This window comes from Aquila chrysaetos, chromosome 13 (assembly GCF_900496995.4).
Source record: "Aquila chrysaetos chrysaetos chromosome 13, bAquChr1.4, whole genome shotgun sequence".
Lineage (NCBI taxonomy): Eukaryota > Metazoa > Chordata > Aves > Accipitriformes > Accipitridae > Aquila > Aquila chrysaetos.
In genome coordinates, this window is record NC_044016.1 from 5,660,416 (window position 1) to 5,681,031 (window position 20,616).

Below are 20,616 nucleotides of genomic sequence, written 5' to 3' on the forward strand. Positions count from 1 at the left end.
CCATAGCATTTCAAAGATGGAAGATAGAGTTTAGTTCTTTAAAAACAAAACAAACCTTTTATGGTCTCTGAGAAGAAATTGTTCCTAAGGTTACTTTCACAGCGTTCCTTCCATGGCGTACTTCTTTGAGTTCAGATAGTGAGTAGAGCATATAAGACTTCATGCATGAAGAAGGTGGTCCTTGTTCCTTTAATGGCTCTATGTATGCAGCTTCATAGATTCTAGCCATCACATAGGGGAATATGATTTTCTGTTTGTACAGTGAGTTGGTTTACGTTAATTTACTAGTTGGGATTCTCTAATGTACTGGTCAGTCTTTGCAATGAATTAAAACTTACTGTTAGTAATTAGAAAAATCATTGTATATGATGTCTGGGCAATTATATTTACATTTTTTAAAACCTATGCAATCTTTGGTATTTAAATTGATCATATTTTCAAAAATAGTTCAGAATCTTTCAAGAAAACAGCTGACAGACTCATTTTAAATCTAGAAAAGGTGATAATAAGAGTAGATAGTACAATTATTTCTTTCAGATACAGTAAGATTGTTTGCAGTTGTACAGTCATTCAAACTTGGGAGTGTCCATTGTTCTTTCACAGCCAAAAGTTATTTGTCTATTTTCTTCTAAAAGTTGGATGTGGTACAAGGGCCCCAACTGTTCTTTTGACCCCTCCTGCCCTGTGAACATTGTTACACTTCTAATATATTGCAGAGTTTTGTTTGACTCTCTTAAGCATAACAGCATTATAGTACTCGTTTGTGTCCACTTTCATCAAGTCTTCTAAGGTTCTCCACTGATGCTGCAAGGGAATGTAGTGGTCAGGAAATACAGTATTTCAGGTGTACTAGGTCCTCCAATAACAGATGTAAGTCACTAGTGTTGACACTGAAATGTACTTGTGGTGTCCAGAAAAAATGCAGCATATTTCGTTACAAGAAAAGATGCTTTGTTGAACTTCCATTTGCTGTTTCCTTCAGAATTAAGTTGACAACTTGGAAGCTCACTTGTAAGCTTGTGATCCTGTTTAAGCATCCTGTTTGTTAACTTTGTTTCCTTTTGCTTACTATTTCAAACTTACACTTTAAACCTGTATTTAAAAAAAAACAACAAAAAACCAACAAAAAACCAAACTGTAAGATCTGAGATTTTAATTTCAGTTCATCTCCCCTGCAGCTCTGCAGCAGGTGAGGCATACTTGTCATCTTGTGTGGAAACCCAGTGATGTCATCTGCTGAAGAGAACAAGCGGTTGTAACACTGTGCACAAAAGGATATTTTTGCTTTTTTTACCAGTATGTCAGGGCTGCTGTTGTCTGTTGAGTTTGGGGCCAGATGGTGTTGAAATATATTTGTTTGGTGTCAGTTTCAGTTGATTTCTTCTGATAGTGCTGTGTCTCATATCTGTGCAGGGCCTGGGCCACAAGAATTTTGATGTGTCTGGGGTAAACTTTACACTTCCCTCACTCCCAAAACCATGGTACAGGCTGAGGGGAAGACGGCTGTTAAGAGTGCTTCAAAATTGCCTCCACTGTGCTTGGGTGCAAAAAACAACTGGGGCCTTAAAAAGCAGAGCACCTCCTTGAAGGCTGCCCTTATCCTTAGGTCTGCTCAGACATCCATTGTTTTGTTGTGTTTTCTTTATTATTTACTTTTCTCTTGGAGGATTCTGTAACTTATGCATAAATATCTTCATCTGGCTGTGTAATTTTATTAAGATTCATAAGAATTTAGGTGCTTCTATGAGAGGAAGAAGCCTTTTAGAAGGTTTTGGTTTCTTTCTTATTAAACAAAAATAAAAAAATCAATGCACTGTTTAAAGGGGATATTTGGCCACCAAATGTAAATAGCAAGGGTAATTACTAATACTTACAATTTGCTTTTGTTAAGTGTGGTGCTGGTTTGATGTGGCTTGCTTTGTTACCTGCACAGGCTTGGTGTAGTGAATTCCACTTACACCCTAGAGAATCTAGCGCTCAGGTTGCTGCAGAAGTTGTGTCATCGTTGGAGGATTTAAGCTCTTTTTCTGGAATGTATGTCACTTGGCCCCCAAATTTTGCAAATTCAGCCTCTCTTCTGGAGGATTGTTTAAATTATGCTTGTATGCATTATTTTCAAGCTATTCTTTCTTTCTCCCATAGAAAACAGATGGTGCTGCTCAAAAAGAAGCCTAAATTTGAGAAGATTTTTTTCTCCCTTTTTGGTCCTTTTGAGATTTGTTTGGAGGTAATAAGCTGGTGTGAGAAACTTGGCGTTATCTACAGGCATGCCCTTCCCATGGAAATTTCCATTTAGTGCAATATACATATATGTGTGGAATATATGTATGTATATATACGTGTACGTGTGGGTACATACACGTATATATATAAACAAAAATTTTTGATAGCTCAGTTAACACATACTATTCCCTATTATCTCTTGACAGTCATGGAAAAATGATAGATGAGGAGTAGGCTTGGTTGTTGTAACTCCTTCACTGATCTGGATCATAATTTCATTACCACTGTTACTTTCTTTTGAGTGCAGCAGCCTGTTTGCATACTGGGATTCAGCTAACTATAAGCAAATTTCAGCCTACCCACTGTTCTTCACAGTACATGATTGGAAATTAATAGATTGACTTTCAGCTGGAGAGTGTGTATTTTTTAGTTCCCTAGTGATTCAGACTGCTAATTTCAGTAACTTGTTGCTATCCTGTGGTGGCACGCATATGTCAAGCTTGAATTCTGCCATTGTGCTTTTAGGCTGTAGAACAGATTTTTTCGTGAGGTAGATGCGGAATTTAGATTTTTACAAAAAGGAAAATTCCTTTTTTTGGCCCATCTTGGATCTTCTGGAGCAGTGTTCATTCTTTGTATGTTCTCTACATACATTCATCTCTAATGAGTGAGAAATTACTTTGCCTACTTCCTCAAGCCCTTGGGAATAAATTTCATTAGGCCTTGCTGATTCAAGTGTATCTAATGCATTTTCTTGTTTGTTTAATCTTTGTATTAGTATCAACATAGATACTTGTGATTTGATTCAGCAAAAAAAGTTGAAACGCCTTTGTCTGTGGAAATGTTACTCAGATAAGGCATGTTGGTCAGTACATTTTAGGGAAACCTGCCCTGCCCTTACTTCAGACAGCTAGTACTCGTCAGTCCAGTAACTTTCAGAAATACTAAATTCACATTTGTTTTAAAATGTTCTAAAGTAAGTGTAGATGGGGAAGATACTACAGCATGAGTGGTTCTTAGCTTAACAGATGGAGCCTAAGCAAGCTGTACTGCCAACTGATAAGAGTGAGGAAAAGCTAAAGTGAGTGTTGTCTATTTTGATGATTAGCAACCCAGGTTACTGACAGTCACTGTTTCTTGAGTTCAAGTTGAATTCTTCTTGAGATTCAGAAGGATTTTAAGATTAAGGCATCCATTTATCTTGAGGTTTGTAAAGAAGTACTTTAACGCAATATGGGTGAAATGTTTGTGCAGCTTGTATACTTTACTGTGATTAATATTGGTGCTACCACCTTTGAGCATGAATTAAATTAAATCAAGTACTAATGCTGGGTTAAAACAAATGCACTTTCCATTTTTTTCTGACACACAGTAGTAGTTGATTTAAATTAACAGTTGTGTTGAGTTAAAGATTCTGTTGACACTGTGTTGTATAGTACTGAGTGGTTCATTATTTGAAATTTATAAAGGAGCAAGCAGTAAGATTTATCTCTGCGTTGGATATTGGTCCTTTGTAGGTTGGTACATAGAGGGGAGGCACTGCACTGTGGCTTATGCAGAAAACACAGGAGGAAAAACAAATCCCAACTAGGGAAAACTCATGACTAGAATATGCAGTAACTGACTCCAGTAGAAAGAACCTTTTGCAAGGGTTGTGTAATTCATCTGAGAAAGTTTGATGTTGGATGAATTTTGATATTCAAGATCCCAACAAGTTCATTGTAAGTTAGGTGGGTAAGTTGATGTTTGATGAAAAGATTGAGAGAGATTTACTTGGAAATACTCAGAAGAAACTATAGAAAAGTAATCTGATTTTAAACTTCCCTCAGAGTAACTTTATAGAAGCAAGATGTAAAGAAGTAGTAATTGTTAACATACACCACTAAACTCACTCACTCTCTCAACTGCATGATCTATTTTATTTATAAAGTTAAAATTGCATTATCATTGGAAGGTGAGACCTTTGTAGTTAAATGTATATAAATACCTGCTTTAGTAAATCAGTAAACAATCACAATTAAAAGCAAGAAAATAAATGTTTTGAACATTTCTGATGGTACATCATATCAAGGTGCTCCCTGTCTTTAAAGTTTTGTTTACCCCTCTGTGTAAGTAAGTAAAAATTGCAATGAAATGTAAACAAAATGAGGGTTGAGGAAGTTGAGGGTGTTGTGTATATTCATTACTCCCTTTTTATGGACTTGGACATCTTTCTAGTACATGAGTGAATACTTAATTCTCATTCTCTGAAGCGTCCTTTCTTTTGTAATGAATGCCTGTGTACGCAAATACATTTCACAACGCTGTAATTCTGTCTTGTCTGAAGTTGGCACTTTGCATCAGGGTTGACTGAGTTACGTAGTCACAGGTGGCCTGTTGATTCCAGTAGAAGTTAAATGTTTGCATTCTTCTGAGGATTTGGGACCAAGACATCTTGAAAACCCATTGCAGTCATTTCGCAAATTAATGTGTATTAAATTATTTTCCTAGGAGAAATATTCTGTGGATGTCAGGCTTCTAGGGAAAGGTTTCTCAGCTTCATAAAGTGAGATCTCACTTTCCTTTTAATCATCTTTTCCATATTTGTGTGTCAAAAGAAGTAGTAAATTAGAGTTGTTGTTACCCTTGGAGTTGGCCAAACTTTATGCAAAATATTTGTCGATTCTTTTTTTTTTTTTCTTCTTCTTTTTTTAAAATGTATGTTTGTTAAAAGAGCTGGAGGGAGTAATAAGTTCTCAAGCAGTTGTACCTGCTGGTCATGCTAGGAGTCTGGATACAGACTCTTGATTAAAAACAAACAAACAAACAAAATAAACCAATAGAAAACAGGAAAAGAACAACCCCCCAGAAGTAATTTCATGAGCAGAAGTGACTAATAAAGCTTGGTTTCCTGTTAATTGTGCCTTGTGGTTGATTGGAGTCGCGGCGTTAAAGGTTTTGTCGCAATTAACAGCACATGTATGAGAAGATGTCTGCTCCCACCCCTCCAGCTGGTTGCCAGGGTGTTGCCCTGGGATTAAGAAGCAAGGGGATGCTGTTGTAGGCTGCATGGGTTTAGGAGTCTCTCCTGCCACCCACCTACTTTTGCAGAGTATGCAAGAAGTGAATTGTCTTTGCAACACCTTCTGCTTAGTCATAGCTGGTTCAAGTCAGGTGGTGGGTAGAAGTTATGAGGAGACCTGGATGCAGACAGGCGCTGTGACTGCAGGAGTGTTGCTTCTTTCATCTCTGTGTCACTCTCCTGACAGTAATTCAAGTATATTTGTGCGTAAAGTGTTTTGTTGGTGGTGATGATGCTTAGTCAAAATGATTAATTTGAAAATAAATCCAGGTCTGCCTGAGAGCAATTGTAAATCTGGAGGATGAAAACCAAATGTTTCTGAACACCACCTCTGTTACAAGTCTTTATAAGGACTGTATTCTGCCCTTCTGGTTTGTATGCTTTTTATGGATTAGCTGTAAAAAATGTACACAATGGCTATTGTAAATACCAGCCTTCCGTTTGCTGCTGTATGTAAAATTTTTAATTTATGTGCCATCATTATTTGAAAAAAATAACAAGTAAGTAATCCCAAAATACCTTATTGTATGAAAGAGTCCTTTCCATTTAGGCAGTTAGATAAGCAGCTCATTTCCTCTGAATGAATATTGCTAAAGTTGCTTACAGCAGTTACTATCTGGACTGAATGCAGGTTTTCCAGGTGTGTGTTTCTTATTGTACAGATGTTTTTTGAATGCACTTCGAGATAAGCTGAGAATATTTAAACAATCAGTTGAATATTGTATTTTTATGATAAATAGAGAAAGATGTGGATGGAAAGAAGTGTCAATATAGAGTAGGAAGTTGGCAAGGTATATATAGGTATGAATAGTGGATGAGTTGAATCTGAGTTGGTGGGGGGAAATGCATTTTGATATCTTGCATATGTTGCTAAATTTTCCCTTATGTTTGACACAATATAGGCCTAAGAATATTACATTTAGTTTCAGTAATCAGTTTTATTTGCTAAACTATAACTAGAGAATTTCAAAAAGAGCAACAAATTAGGGTTTTTTTTTTTGATGAGCACTGATGTGAAGCCAAGCTAAAACTGATAGGAATGTTTTTTGGTAAATTCTGAGTAAATACAGAATAACAGTCTGAAAATAGATGTTAATAAGGGCAGGAGTTGCCACACTTTCCTAAGGATTTGAGATCAGAAAAAAACAATGTTCAGAGTGTGGGAGGGGAAATATTACAGTTCTCATGTTTTTAATAATAGTTAGGAAGTGCAGCGTGTTATGGAAGTAATCTAGGTTTGGCCTAGGACTTGACCCATTTGTCAAGAACGGTTTAAACGTAACAAGCTCTGTTTGGCTATTATATGGATAGGTACACTCATGACCCATACCTTCAAATATAACTGATTCAAAATACACATTTGATGCTTCATTATGACTAATCTTCATTTTTGGTAATAGCATTTTGATACTGTTTTCATATGGATAAGTGTTAAGAACTTGTAGGATTTGGATTTCATAAAGCTTTGACCATCTCTCAGATTGTTCTTAAGCTTGCACTAATTTAATATGTTGCTCAAGAACATGGACTAAAGTCTGTAGGAAGAAGAGGTGTTATGACTAGGTGTTTGAACTGGGGACTCTTGCTGAACAGGGAAAGATGATGAAATAATTAGAAAAATGGGTTTAGTCATATAATGTGGAACATAAATTATCCATACTAAAAAGAAATGTTTATGTTTGCTTGCATTTTACTGTGAAGTACTTAACTTGCTCTTTTGTGCTCTGTGGAACAAGGTGACATTCGGAAAAATGAGGTATGAATTTACCTCCCTACAAGTACTTTTTTCATAGAACAAACCTTCTATAAACCAATTCCAGAGTGAAAAGTAATGAATTCCTAGCATTCATTTTGTTTATGACTTAATTATGACTTACATTTTCAAAATGTTTTATTACCTATAACTGGAATCCATTTTTATCAGAGTGCAGTTTCCATTTAAGTATTTGTATGAAGTATCTAGATTGATATTATTTTAAAATTATAAGCACTAACTAAAATTTGTGTATGTTACCTACTTCTGAAGTGTGGTTACTTTATTGAGGTAACTGAGTACTTTCCTGAGAACTGCTGTGTTTGTGTATAAATTAATGAATGTGTTCTGTGCTCTTCTGAAAATGTGTCCAACTTCCTCATTATCCCATTACTTATTTCAAACTTGTTTATGTGTGCTGTGTCTTGCCATGGCTTTTCCTTTGAAGTTTTTAGTAAACAAAACTTTTGAGATAAAACTTGGGTAAAAGCATTCAAAGAATTTTCAGAACTCAGTGAATATTTTATGCATTTGGTTTAGCAACTTCTAAAATATTTCTTCTCCAGTGCATTGGATGCATACAAGACCACCTCTCTTGTCCACATTTGGGAAAAAAAAAGCATACAAAATTTTGAAAAAATGTCTAGAATTTGAAGATGAAGAACAGTCTGTATTGATACTAATTCTTCTCTTTGATTAGTTAATAGTTTGACACTGAAACACTTAATCCTTCCTTTACAGGAAGAATGTTAATTTCATTTGCTACCTCCTCTTTTTATCTTAAGCTGATAAATAAAACCAAATAATCATATCTTGTTATAAAATTGTTGTATTGTCATAGAAAAATTGCCTTTTATCAGTGTAGCAATAAGCAAATGCTTTAATCTATGTAGCCTGTCATAACAGGCATACAGCAATACAACTCTGTGTTATTTTAGGGAGTAAGATTCAAAAAAGACGCTTAATTTAGGCTCAGCCCTGCAAATACATGCATAGTAGAGTTCATGGTTTTGAGGCCTTTCTTATTTCTGACTTGGCATTGACAGGGATAGTGAAATAAATTATGTGCTCCATAGCACGAAAGTCAATTCAGATGTACCGCTTAGCAAATCCGTTCACTTGATTCATTAGGAACTCTGAAGGTTTAATTTGAAACAATATGCCCATAACGGGTGGTTTGAAAACCTTTTTATTTGTAGGTAATATAAGCATATGGTGGCCTAAAAACTGAACGGAGAAACTGAATAAAAAGTTTCTCTTCGGTTTCATAAAGAATTTGATCCATCACTGATCTGGGTTCCAGAATTATTCTTTACTGCATCCTTGGTGATACAAAGGAGGTGTGGATCAAAGCAAAAAGGGCTGTGATGCAAGAATCTCTTACACATGTGCATGTGCGCACACAGACATACGTGGTTTATGTAGGAACTTACTACTTACAGAAAGTGTATGCTTGGTGTTGGGAAATACATTTATCACCTTCAAAATCAAGATTCCGTTGAAAGCTTGATTTATATTAATGGGGATCGTTGATCTTTTTTGAAATAGTAATAGTCATTCAACTGCACTGAAGATTGAATGATTAAAATTGCCATGAGGTGAAATGCGGTCAAAATAAAAATATCTTAATCAGCATTATTTTACAGTGATCACTTCATCAGGAAGAAAGCAAAGATGATTGTAGTTGAGAAATAGAGTGCCGGATCTGGTGCACAGTTAGGTACTTAAGCATTATGATATGGTCTTTATTCTCAGGTGGGCCAAATCAAGTTTGTTTTAGGCAATTTGCATTCTAATGGCACTGAACTTTCAAATGATTAATTATTTTTTTAATTTTAATTGCATTAGTTTTAAGGTAACTCTGAAAGAGTGCTGACGTTCTAGGATATTTGAAGACCTTTAAGACTTTAAGGAGTGCTGGTAGTTTAATAAATGACTACTTTTAAAGCCATAATTCCCTAAAATACAGTGAAACCAAGAAGAGTTCTTGAAACATGACTTAACGTCACATTTTTTAGAATTACTGTCTTTTTATCATTGTGTCAATGCAAAAAACCCAGACAATAATGAACACATTCAATTGCGTTACCCAGCTTGAATACACAGAACAAGCAAATGAGTAGTTTGCAGTTCTTGCAGCAGAAATTATATAGGGTGATGGCATTAAAATGGTGTGAGGTATGTGTGGAGTGGTAGCTTAAGCTGTAGAGGTGGAAACATTTCTGTGGACATAGGAATGGTGTTTTGTTTTCTTCTTTTGTGTGACCGGGAACTTGAAATTTGAGTAAAAAGCAGCCATAGAGACTGCAATAGTGTATCTTTGTTTTTCATTGCACTTTTAGTGGCTTAACACTTAGAAGCAGCATTTTACTGTGATAGATTAATGAAGTGCAATAGGATCTATTTTCTTATTTTTACTCATTTTAGAGTAACCTGTAGGATGTATCAGCAGCATAAAACTAGTACAGGCAGTGTTCAAAAGTCACTTTTTATTTATTTGGATCACAAATGCTATTTTAAAAATACATCTAATGAGAATGAGTGATTACTAATAAAGAAAATTAAAAATATGACTGGAAAACGTGTATTATTTTAACCTAGGCAGAATTCCTTCTCACAATATTAAGTTCTTACTCACTATAGTTTTTAATATTTCCATGTGACATAGTTAAAGTAATTCTTGCTTTTATGAGTATTGAAGTTTATTTTAATGTTTGAACTTCAATTTTATGTCAGGTATAGATCATGAATGCAGAACTTCATATAACATCTTTCATTTCAGATGTTGTCCATAAAGGCAGAATTAGGAGTGTAATTGTGTGCATTTGTACAACATCCACTACCCAGAGTTCTTCAGTCCTGACTGGGACTTTTGAGATCTGCTGCAATGCAAATATAAACAAGCGTCAGTGAAACCCACTGTATATGAAGTGCTTATGAGCAGGTTTATGCCATGCTTTTAAAGAGGAAACAAGGTATATTGTTACATGATATGTCAGTTGTCACAAGCAAGCGCCTGTATCATCCTGAGGAAGAATTTGCCTGCTGTTAGAGCTCGGCTGCATTACTAGCTTTCTGCTGAGGCCCTTGTGGCTTGCAGGGAAGTGTCTGCAATAGTGTGCAATGAATTTGGGGGTAAAAGCATCATGATGGAAGAGTGAGAGACAGGACTCAAATGATTCATGTGCTGCGTGAGACTTGACAGGTGTGCATTTTGACAAGTTCTAAGTCTAAGTATATGCTAAGAATACATGGCTACACAAAGAAGAGTCATTTTAGAGGAGGAGAGTTTGTGGAGAGTCTGCTCACCCCCCTTCTCACAATGTTTAGAGCATATGCTTTAACTAATTAAAAGAGATTAAAAGTGCTTTCAGTTTTACAGAGCTTTTATAGCTATTTTTCCTCAAAAATGAAAATGAACAATGTTAGTTGCACATGTAAGAGGTAATGAAACTCTCAGTATCAGCAAAAAATTGAATGTCTGACATCAGTATATTTGCTTTATATAGATGACTGTAAAAACCATCCTTCCTTTTAATTAAAATCCTAAAGTAAGAGGAAGGCGGGTTGTTGTTGTGTAGCTCAAGTCCTTGTTTGTTAGTCACAATTTAATGAAAAGTAAAGGCACTCAAGACTAGTGGTGGTAAAAGGAGAAAGGAAATGCATCAGGGAATTTGAGAAAGGATGATGACAGGGCATCATCACTGAAACTGGGACTTTGGAAGAGAGACTTCAGCTGGGTAGACCAGAGTTTGAAAGGAAAAGTAAGAAATTAGAGAGCTAGCAGAACTTTGCTCAGATGATGGGTTCTGTGACCAACAGGGCAATGGGATGGGGGCCTGGAGGTAAAGAGAGAGAGACATGATCAGACTGATACAAGAAGCAGCTGAGGTGCAGATGTGGAGAAAACTTAGGAGGCTGTGGATAGAAACCATCGGGTGTGGTGGCAAAGCTGTGTGGGGACAGGACAGAGTGATACTGGATGACGAGTCTTGTGGGAGAGGTTAGGACTGAATAGTTGAGAAGGGAAGCATTGGGATGAGGAGTCACAGTGGGAAGAAGTGAAACTGGATCATGTATTTGAGGGGCAAGAGAAGGGAGTGTAAGGCAGGCTGCAATATTACACAGGTGTTTGAGTATCCCTTAAAATCCTTCTTTCTCTAGCTTCAGAAATGGAACAGGAGACTCCTAAAGTGTTGTGAAATACCTGGGAAGCTGAGCAGGGGGCTTCATTAGTGCTGGTCACGCAGAGAGCAACAACCTGCAGCACTGGTCCTTTAGTCAGTGAGGATTGTGTACTAGATGCCTGTGTTCTGTGGACCAAAGTTGCTAGCTTTCTTCTGGTAAAACACTTCCATATTATTACAGTATGCAGCAGAATTTCTAGAGAGGATTATTATTTTTTTTTAAATGAGAGGATTATTTGAATTATAAATAAAATATGTATTGAACAATTCTTTAATTAAGGATGCAAAACCATAAATGCAGAACAAGGGAAATGACAGAATTAGTGATGCCTCCACAACTACTTAGAGAGAGTACATATTACAGGCTTCCGTTGTGGACACAAAATACCTGTTCTTTAGAGTGGAGCACTGTTACTTGACACGTAGTTGTTCTCCCCCCCCCCCCCCCCCCCCCCTTTTTTTTTTTTTTTCTTTTCTGTTTTCTCCTTGAAATTTGCTGTGTGGTTGCACACTCTTTGTTTATTGCATAATATTTGATTTTTTTTCTCAGATATTCATCAACATGTAATCTTTCACAAACAGTAAGATAGTATTTTTCAAGAGCCTAGTCAGATTAGATGGTGATATCTGTATTTTACATAATAGAAAGTAATGCATTGAGGGACTAAAAATTTTACTTAGAGTATCAATTTTTGATGCCTGGTTTATTTTGATGTTTCAGAACATTTAGTAATTCTAAACACAGGTCTGATTTTATTTACAGCTTAAACGTCCAGCATTTTTTGGCAGTTAAATACCAGCATATTGAGTTACCTGTCAAATATTGAGGAATGCAAAGTTTAAGCTTGACTGTCAGAAGTGTAATTTTAATTGGCTTGTCTCCAGCTCTGTGACAGCGTGAGGGATGGAGTCTAAGCAGCATTCTGCTTTATAAGTGTAAGACCCCCTTTCTCCTTCTCCTTTGTTAGCCTTTCAGGTTTTTTAAATATCACAAAACTTTTTTTCCTCTCTGTTCTTGATTTGCTTCCAGAACATTTCCACCCTCTTTACTAGGTGGAACAGGAGTCCTATAGTAAAGATTTTACTGACCATGCTACACGAATTGCATCAGAATTCCAGTGCGCAGCAGGATGAATTAAAGTTCAATATTTCACTTTGCTGCCAGTATAATAATATTTAAACATAGGGTGGTTTACTGAAATTCTTGTGACGAGAAAGAATGGTAATATAAAAAAAATAATGGCCATATCTTGATGTGGTATGGAAGAGTTGCCCAGATCTGCAGTGGGTGTTTCATGAATGCAGGGGTTATTTTTCATCTGAGTCTGGGGAGGGAAAAAACAGAACTACTTTCGTATGTTTGGGAAAGATATTTTATTTCTCTCTCTGATTTTAAAGTTCCTGTTGAAGAAGCTTTTGTAGTAGCTATAGCCAAAGGTGGCTGGATGGTCTCCACTTGACCTAGATGAGAACAGATTACTTTTTTTTTTTTTCCAAGATGAATAGGATCCAGAATATTGTGTCTGTCTATATCATAGTACAGGAATTTGTGGACATGCTTCTCATTCTTGGAAAATGCCAGATTCTTAACTTGTACTTACAGATGTTGGCACTTAACTGTTCATCAGGAAAAACATGTTAGAAATGTTCTGAGGGAGTGAAAACTGAATCTTAACTGTTAAAACTGAGAAGGGTATTTGTGGCTCATATTTTTTACATTGCCTTATCTAATGCTCTGTGGTTCAGCTCCTGTCGCTGTTGACTATAGTGTTTTGCCTCTGGTTTCCTCCAGAGAGTTGGCAGAAACTGCAACAAAGCTTTCTTGTGCTGTTTTGCCAGTCTTGGGTGGAGAGGAGCGATTTCTTTTCCGTCTCCTCTCAATTAAATTTGGCTTTAAGCAGCTCTGCCTTGCTGATTGTCAATTATTTCTCCTTTGTTTTGAGAAATACTGTTTATTTTGGGAGAAGTGTTCTCTCGCACCTCCTTTCTGGAGTTTTTTGAAACATCCAGTTATAGTCTGTCTCAACTCAAAAATGCTATTTACACATTTCATAATCGCAGCTGATAGAAGCCAGTGGAAAATAAATACTTTGGGTTTGGACTGAGCCTGTAAAATAAGAACACTTGTTAAATTCCTTCCAGGAATTAGCAGAAATTTCAAAACTTGAGAATGCTTTAAAAACAAAGCTATAGATGGTATTATTCTTTGGGGTTTTTTTTTTATATATTATTTTTTATTTTTTCAAGGACAGCGTTAGGAAGAGTTGGAGAGCCTTCTGTTACTCAGTTAAGTGACAGTCTCTTAGGTTACGTGGTTTTTCTCCTTTGCATGGGAAAGCTCTGTATGTATTTTTATAATTATTTTTAACTAGTGAAGGAAAGGGAGCTTTGTCTGGAAATGGCAAGCAGCTAGTTTCCCATGGTGACTGTTTTCTTTTCCAATCTATTTCCTTCATAATGAACTTTCATCATTGCTGTTGACAGTTCTGGTGGATACAGCTTTTAATTTCTGTATCTTTGGCTTTGACAATTTCTGTGTCTTTGACATGGTATTTTACATCGAACAGTGGAGTAGGCAGAAGGCTGGGTTTGCTGTGTGATACCTGGATCACTAAGGAAGCACGTTTTGTAATTCCTTTGGGAAGTAAGACATGGGTATCTTACTGAGACCTGCCAGTCAAGGATACAGTCTTCCATCTGAGCAGAGTTAGCCAGCCTGTTTATCTAAGACACAACCATGGCATCAGTGAGGCACCAAAAGGAATTCCTAAACACTGTCCTGTTCTGTTTTGTTTTCTATCTAAATCATTTGTGGGGACCCATTTTCAATTGCTGCTCCATGCCTGCAGCACTTTCTTTAAAATGTCAAAGTGATGTTCATCTCACTTGGGTTTAATTGCAACCCCTGCCTACAGCAGCTCTGGTTCACTGCAGTGCTTTGCTGGGCAGGTAACAGGGCATTAGCAGGTGAGGGAGGAGGAGGGAGCTCACCACTAGCTCCTCTCCCCCAGCCAGCAGGTTAGCTCTGAAAAATCTGAATTTCAGGGCTAGCCCTGCCCAAGCTCTGCAGACAGAAACTGGGAGCTGGAGGGAGAGAGAGCAAGTCAGGAGCATGTGACTAACTTTGCAAATAAAGCATCCAATACTGCTGTTTTATTATTTTGATGTAGTTTGGTATCACATGTATAATCACAGTACTAAACTGTATTGGGTTATCAACCACGTTGCTGTCCTTCCTGTGTCAGCTCTTCAGGAGATGGACTTTTATCTCCAAGAGTTTTAAAAATTAAACCCATTGGTATTAAACATGCTATAAGTAATGCTAGTAACTGCTTCCTGCCCCCCACCCCCCAATATGATAAGCAGACTGTTGAAGCTCTGTGTCACTACTGCAGAACCCATTGTTTTGCCTCTCTTCTACTGGACAGTTGTTGTAGTAAAATCCTCCCTTTTCAGGGCCAGGGGGTAGAATGTATGCTGCTCTGTATGCCTGGCTTGGCAGCTGGAGTCCTCCTGACTGCTTTTTCTATGTGCTTAACATGTTACTTCAGGTGAAGTTCTAGTCAAATTTCAACTGGAAAAAATCTAAATTTCAAACACTTGTAGAATTCTCCTTTTACTGATTTTTATTGTTTGAATGCATTATAAGCATAAATGGAATGAATGGCTAGAACATAAAATGTGGGAAAGACCTGTAGAGACTCAAATAACTCGAAAGAATAGTCATGACAGGTTCACCTTGTTTGAAAAAACAGCTTAGCTTACTACTTCAGTACATTGGTTACCCCTGAGGGTGAATTGGGAGGTTGGTTTTTCTTGCCATGTGTAATTGATGGAATAAGTGGAAGGAATCTTGCCGAGAGGGTGGTAGTGTAGTTTTCCCAGGCAGGGTGAGATCAGAATTATTGGCCAGGTGGGGTGGCCAGTTTTTCTGGAATAGTTTTTATAGGTAAAGTCTTATCTATCCATCTCTTCCACAGTGATTGATAGCAACATAGAATATTTTTCAGAGTAGCCTCTTCTGTAGACTCTGTGTTGACTTACCAGGTTGTGGCCGTAGAGAACATACTGGCAAATTTGAAAGTTTTATATAAGGAACTTTGGTTCCTGCTGAGTTGAAAATCCAGGAGGAGCCAGGGGACATACTGCCCACACTTACCCTCTGGTTTGGAGGAGGAAAAATTCGATTTGGCACAGCAAACTGCTGGTCCCTAATCTGTATCACACATGGCTAGCAACCTTGAAAAGGCATGTCCGTGTGGGGAAGATCGTCTGTCCCTCTGTGTATTTTCTGTAGGTTCAATGAAGTGCCAAAGGACATGCCCATACCGCCCTTTCCTCTCAAAAAGCTGCAAAGACAGTGTGTCACTCTGGTATCAACGATGAAGGAAACCGCAGCTCCTTCTGAAAAAGAAGGTCTTGTTTTCTGTTAACTTCATGATGATTCTGTTTAGGGGGATGGGGATTTAAACAGGTGAGGAGTGTGTACCTGTATGTTTTTACACAGCTGCATTGCAGGGACCCCTTTCAGCACACTGCATTTTGAAAACTGTTCCCTGACCTTACAGTTTTCTGTCTTTATAACAGCTCATATGACATTGCCAAACTAGTTGCAAGAAGTCTGCCTGTTAACCTCATAGTCTGGAAAGCTGGATGTATGAAACGGCTGTCTGAAGATATGCCTTCCAAGACCCTTGGCCAGGCCAAGTTTTCTGTACTTAAGATTGCTGTTGCCACAAGAACAGCAGATGTTTGCACAGCAGACAAACAACGTTGATGATAAAGCAAATTGACCTTTTTTGGAACAAGCTATTTGGAGCACATTCCTAGGGCAATTTTTTTTTTTTTTCCTTTTTTTTCCCCTCTTTTTCTTTTCTTGGACTGTATCTTTCTTTATAAAACTGCTTGGCTATACGTTGACATGTCTGTTGCTAGAGGTGATAAAAAAATTAGAGAAGGGCTTACAAACTTTTCCACTAGCCCTGATACTACAAATTATTAAACCTAATCCAAACCTATTTTTGTCGGCTGTATTTTACTGAAGTAGTTATAGTGATGTTTATTTTTCCAGTGTCCCTATGGGAACCCTGGAAGATTCTAAAATGTAATAATTAAGGAATGACAGGCCTTTCCTTACAATATAAAGTGAGGAAGAGTTTTGTGGTTTAAACAGCTATGCTGTTGCTTGTTAACAAGATATTTTGCCTTGTACTCTAGCCAGGCCTATAATGGTCAAAAAATGTTGAAGTCGAGAACTACACGTTTGTTTTCAATCAGTTGTTTTTCAAGTTAAAAGGCTTTAGTGGCTTGTTTTAATTTGTTCAGTAGTATTGTCAGTAGTATTAATATTTGTACTAAATCACTTGGTACAGCTGTATGCTGAGGCTGTCCCAGTAAGGCAGTAGATTTTGTTGTCACTTATTTTTTCTATTGCAAGACCTTTCTTTTAAGGTATAAAAGATTAATTGATAAATTTGGGAATCTCTGTGAACTTGAGTGATACACTTCTGTTTAAAATAAATTTTTAAAGTATTGTAAATGTCATATTAAACCTGTATTTTAATTGTATAATTCAATATTTTGAATAAAATTATTATAAATTTAAACTAAAAATACTGCTAAAGTGAAAATCTCAGTCTTGTATGGTTTACTGTTTGGACCTAAACCCTAGGTTTTTTAATCATAAGGTGATGTTTCTGTGTAACTGCTGGTAGACTTGATTCCTGGCATCTGAGGAATTTTAGAAAAATTGACTTAAGTTCAGACTTTTGAACCTCTTGAAATTTTTAAAGGCTTTCATCCATTCTACCCCTAACATTAGTGGAGTTGCGCTATATTGCTTAACAGGAGAAGCATAAGACTCCACATTTTTGCGTTGTTGTTTTTCAAATGTGATTTACAATGCTAGTTTAAGGACTAGAGTAAAGGAGTTTTGTGCGGGTTTTTAGGTATTAAAAAATACAGGTAGCTTGTGTCTTGATTCAGGTTATAAAATTGCTTTGCCAAATAGTGGGCAGTAGGTTTTTGTACAAGGATATTGTAGTGCCTTGAAGGGGTTTGTGTTAATATCAAAATTCTAAATTGAATAATGGGTTATCTGTATCAGTATTAGGGTTTGGGTTTTTTTGGCAGGATTAGTTCATAACAGTAGAAGACAAAATACTGAATTCTAGGAGAACCCAAATCAGGTTTCTTACATGTGTCTGGATATAATTTGGTTGTTATGTAGGGTCATTTGCTTTTGGAGCTTTTGAAAACTAATTCCCATTTCTGTTTAGAAGCATTATTCTGAACAAATTGTTCTGCAATATGATGCCTGTTACAACTCTTCACTGCAAATACAGCTGTACTAATTCCATCAGTCTCTGTATAGATAGAAGTGGACATAGATGGGTCCCTCTATCATGAAAGCATAAGCTGAAAAGGTTTTTGTGGGCCATGTAAAATGGTTGCCTTATGATGCACTTTTTTGTTTCTTTTTTGATCCAAGTGTGTGGTGGTCAGTGCCTTGTCTGTTACAAAAATACTGTCCCTCTTTTATAGATGTGAAACTGTGGGTGAAGTATCTGAAGTTGCTTGTTTAGGATCATTGAGAAATACTGCCTTCGAGCCAGAAATTGAACTTAAAGTTTTCTGAGAACCATTCCAGTCCTGTGTACACTGGGTTGTACAACCTCCTTTGATGGACAACTTTTATGAACTGTATTTACTGGAGCTTCTGTTTTAGTAATAGATTTCATTTATGTAAAGTATTAAAAGTGATTTTAAAACAATTATTTTTAAAACCACTCCTTTTCCTGCTTAATTATTTGAAGTTTTGCTTTGTTTTTTGTGTTTGTTTGGGTTTTTTTTTTTCTTTTTTTTTCTTTTTTACCAAAGGTTGTGTTATGTGGTTTTTGAGGTGGAGTTACCGGGAACTTGGATGTTTTGCATGCAGGCAGAGAGCATGTATTAATGAACCGGGACTGGTTAGTTGTAGTGCTAAGTGGGGCTGAAGGAGGGGAACAGTCCTCCTGATACTGTTTCATTGCAAAGAATACTGGGGTTACCTGGCTGGAATACAATACCTTATTTTGCGTACTGCTTTCAAAGCTACTATAAAAGAGGAGAAAGAAGAGGGAAATGAAGCTTAACTTTATATACATGGGTTTTTTCCACTGAATGTGTTAATAATGTCTTGAATACAACTGTTCATGCTTCCAGAAGCCAAGAATTGACTATTAAGCATCCTTATCTTGAAGGTGTGGTCTCCAAAAATATTGCATGATACGTTGTCTAGGCCAATCACTCATCAGCATTTTAATTTTTCATTGAATACAGTATTGTTTTGCTGTTTGGCAGAGAAAGTAATGTTGTCCAGAGTGAACTCCTCATTATATTATACTTTGCTTTTGCAACCAGAGTTAACAACATATAACACAGATGCAGTGGATGCCTATGAACTCAAAAGACTGTAGAAAAATAGTCACCTTGACTCTGCTTCCCCCCCACCCCCTGCCCTTGAAATTTAAAAAAAAAAAAAAAAAAAAAAAAGGCAAAAGCAAGCTTACTTCATATACTTTTTCTCACAGCAGTTTTGGCTTAGTTCTTACTGGTCATTATTTCTAGGTTTAAACTTCATTATATTACGTTAGGGAATATAGGTCTATAAGCAAACAGTTTGTTGTTTTCAGGGCTCTGATTACATCTATTTTATGTTACTGTTACCTTGTTGTTTGGTTTTGTGGTTTTGGTGTGGTTGGTTTTTCTAAATGATTGATATTTTCCTTTGTTTCAGCCAAACCTTTTACATCTAAAGTGAAACAGATGCGACTACATAAAGAAGATTTTGAAATCCTGAAGGTGATTGGCCGAGGAGCCTTTGGGGAGGTATGTATATGAAGGAGGTGGAAGGAAGGGTTTGAATAATGCTCTTGCAAATCTGCAGCGCTGAGGAGAGACAGGTAATAGCAATATATTGATGTACGGGTTTTTACATTATTTGGGCTTAATGGATATTGTAGGCCTGCCTGATGTTTGATGCAAATACATTTTGATTTATACATTCTTTGACAGCTCTTAAGTCTTTTAAATTTTGAGAGAAGGCAAGTTCACATGGATTAAAAGACCATGTTTCAACTGTCTGATAAATCATTTGCTTGACTGTAATTCTTTTCAGTCAGTAGGTGGAGGCCAGGGAGTTACTGATGGTATAAAGATCTAGGCATTTCTAATCATCCTAATAACTAAATAGTCTGGAAGTAGTTTTCAGCAACTTAAATAGCCAAATATTGATATTCTAAAACCACTCAGAAATCTCTCTATTCCTGTCACTTCATTTCCTATTTTTAATGAATGTTTGAATATTTTTCCTGAATTTCTTTTAAAGAGTATAGTAGATGTTAGTTTCTTTTTCATTGTCACCTACTGCTATCAAACTATACAGTTCTTTGCTGTTTCTGATTAAGCCATCTCTTATTTGAAGTCATCAGACAAGGCTGTTGATGGCTAGGTTTTACGCTAGGCATGTCAGATTATACAGGTCGAGGAAACAAATAAATAAACATTAGCTTTCTCCCCCTTCTTCATAATTATATTAGGTGCATGTGCTTTGTTCTTCATGCAGGACAATTACATATGTAGAAAGAGCAACCTAATGTGTAACAGTGCCTTGGATTTTTGATAGCCAAATATACTACAGATGGGGATAGTATGTAAAGCTTCTGCAGAAGGTACTCCATACTGCCTGAAAATACATGTGAACTGAAACCCAAAGTATAAGAAAAAAATTTTCTGAGCAATGTCTTCATTGCTTTTGGAATTGGAAATGTTAGAGGGTTTTTTTCAGTTCTCTTTGGTATGAGAGCATCTCCAGAGGCTCTATGGCATGTGACAGGGAAGAGTTGGTTTCAGGTTCACTTACATGTTTACATCACGTGTGAAAATTAGTCTTTACTAGTCTGTGGTTATGGAAGAATAGAATTCTATAGGTAGTATGTAAGGAACAGGAATTTTTACTGTAGTGTATGTCATTACATACTCTGCCTACATGTAAATATCATATTTGGGCAACTGTAAAAATAACAATAAAAGTGTAGTATTATTTAGCTGTTTCATCACTTTTGGTTGATTTTGCTCCCTCTGGAGTAATGCTTCTTCATAAAGGAGACTGAAGGCTTAAGTTACTCATGGATAATTTATCTTTGGTCTAAACTTCTGCCACAAAGAGAATGTTGCGTTCTCCATTTTGATGTAAACGCTTCTGCTTAAAACATCAGCTTTTCTCAGTGCTGCCATAATAGTTGCAGCTGAGTTCATGTGCAGATTGTGTAAGATGTAAGAAAAATCACTCATGTAGGTGCTTTCTTGTCAGAAGAACCATATGTAAAAACTGCCTTATACTTTTGTTTTTA

The 20,616-nt window shown here is 36.6% G+C and overlaps 1 protein-coding gene across 17 annotated transcripts in view; it reads left to right on the forward strand.

Moving 5' to 3' along the window:
- The window catches only part of CDC42BPA (CDC42 binding protein kinase alpha), a 190,441-nt gene that overhangs the window by 42,868 nt on the left and 126,957 nt on the right, over positions 1–20,616 (forward strand). For all 17 annotated transcript variants that reach the window (XM_030035147.2, XM_030035155.2, XM_030035156.2 and 14 more), the window contains exon 3: positions 19,002–19,093. In XM_030035147.2, coding sequence (XP_029891007.1) covers positions 19,002–19,093 — 92 coding nt within the window. The remainder of the gene's footprint in view (positions 1–19,001; positions 19,094–20,616) is intronic.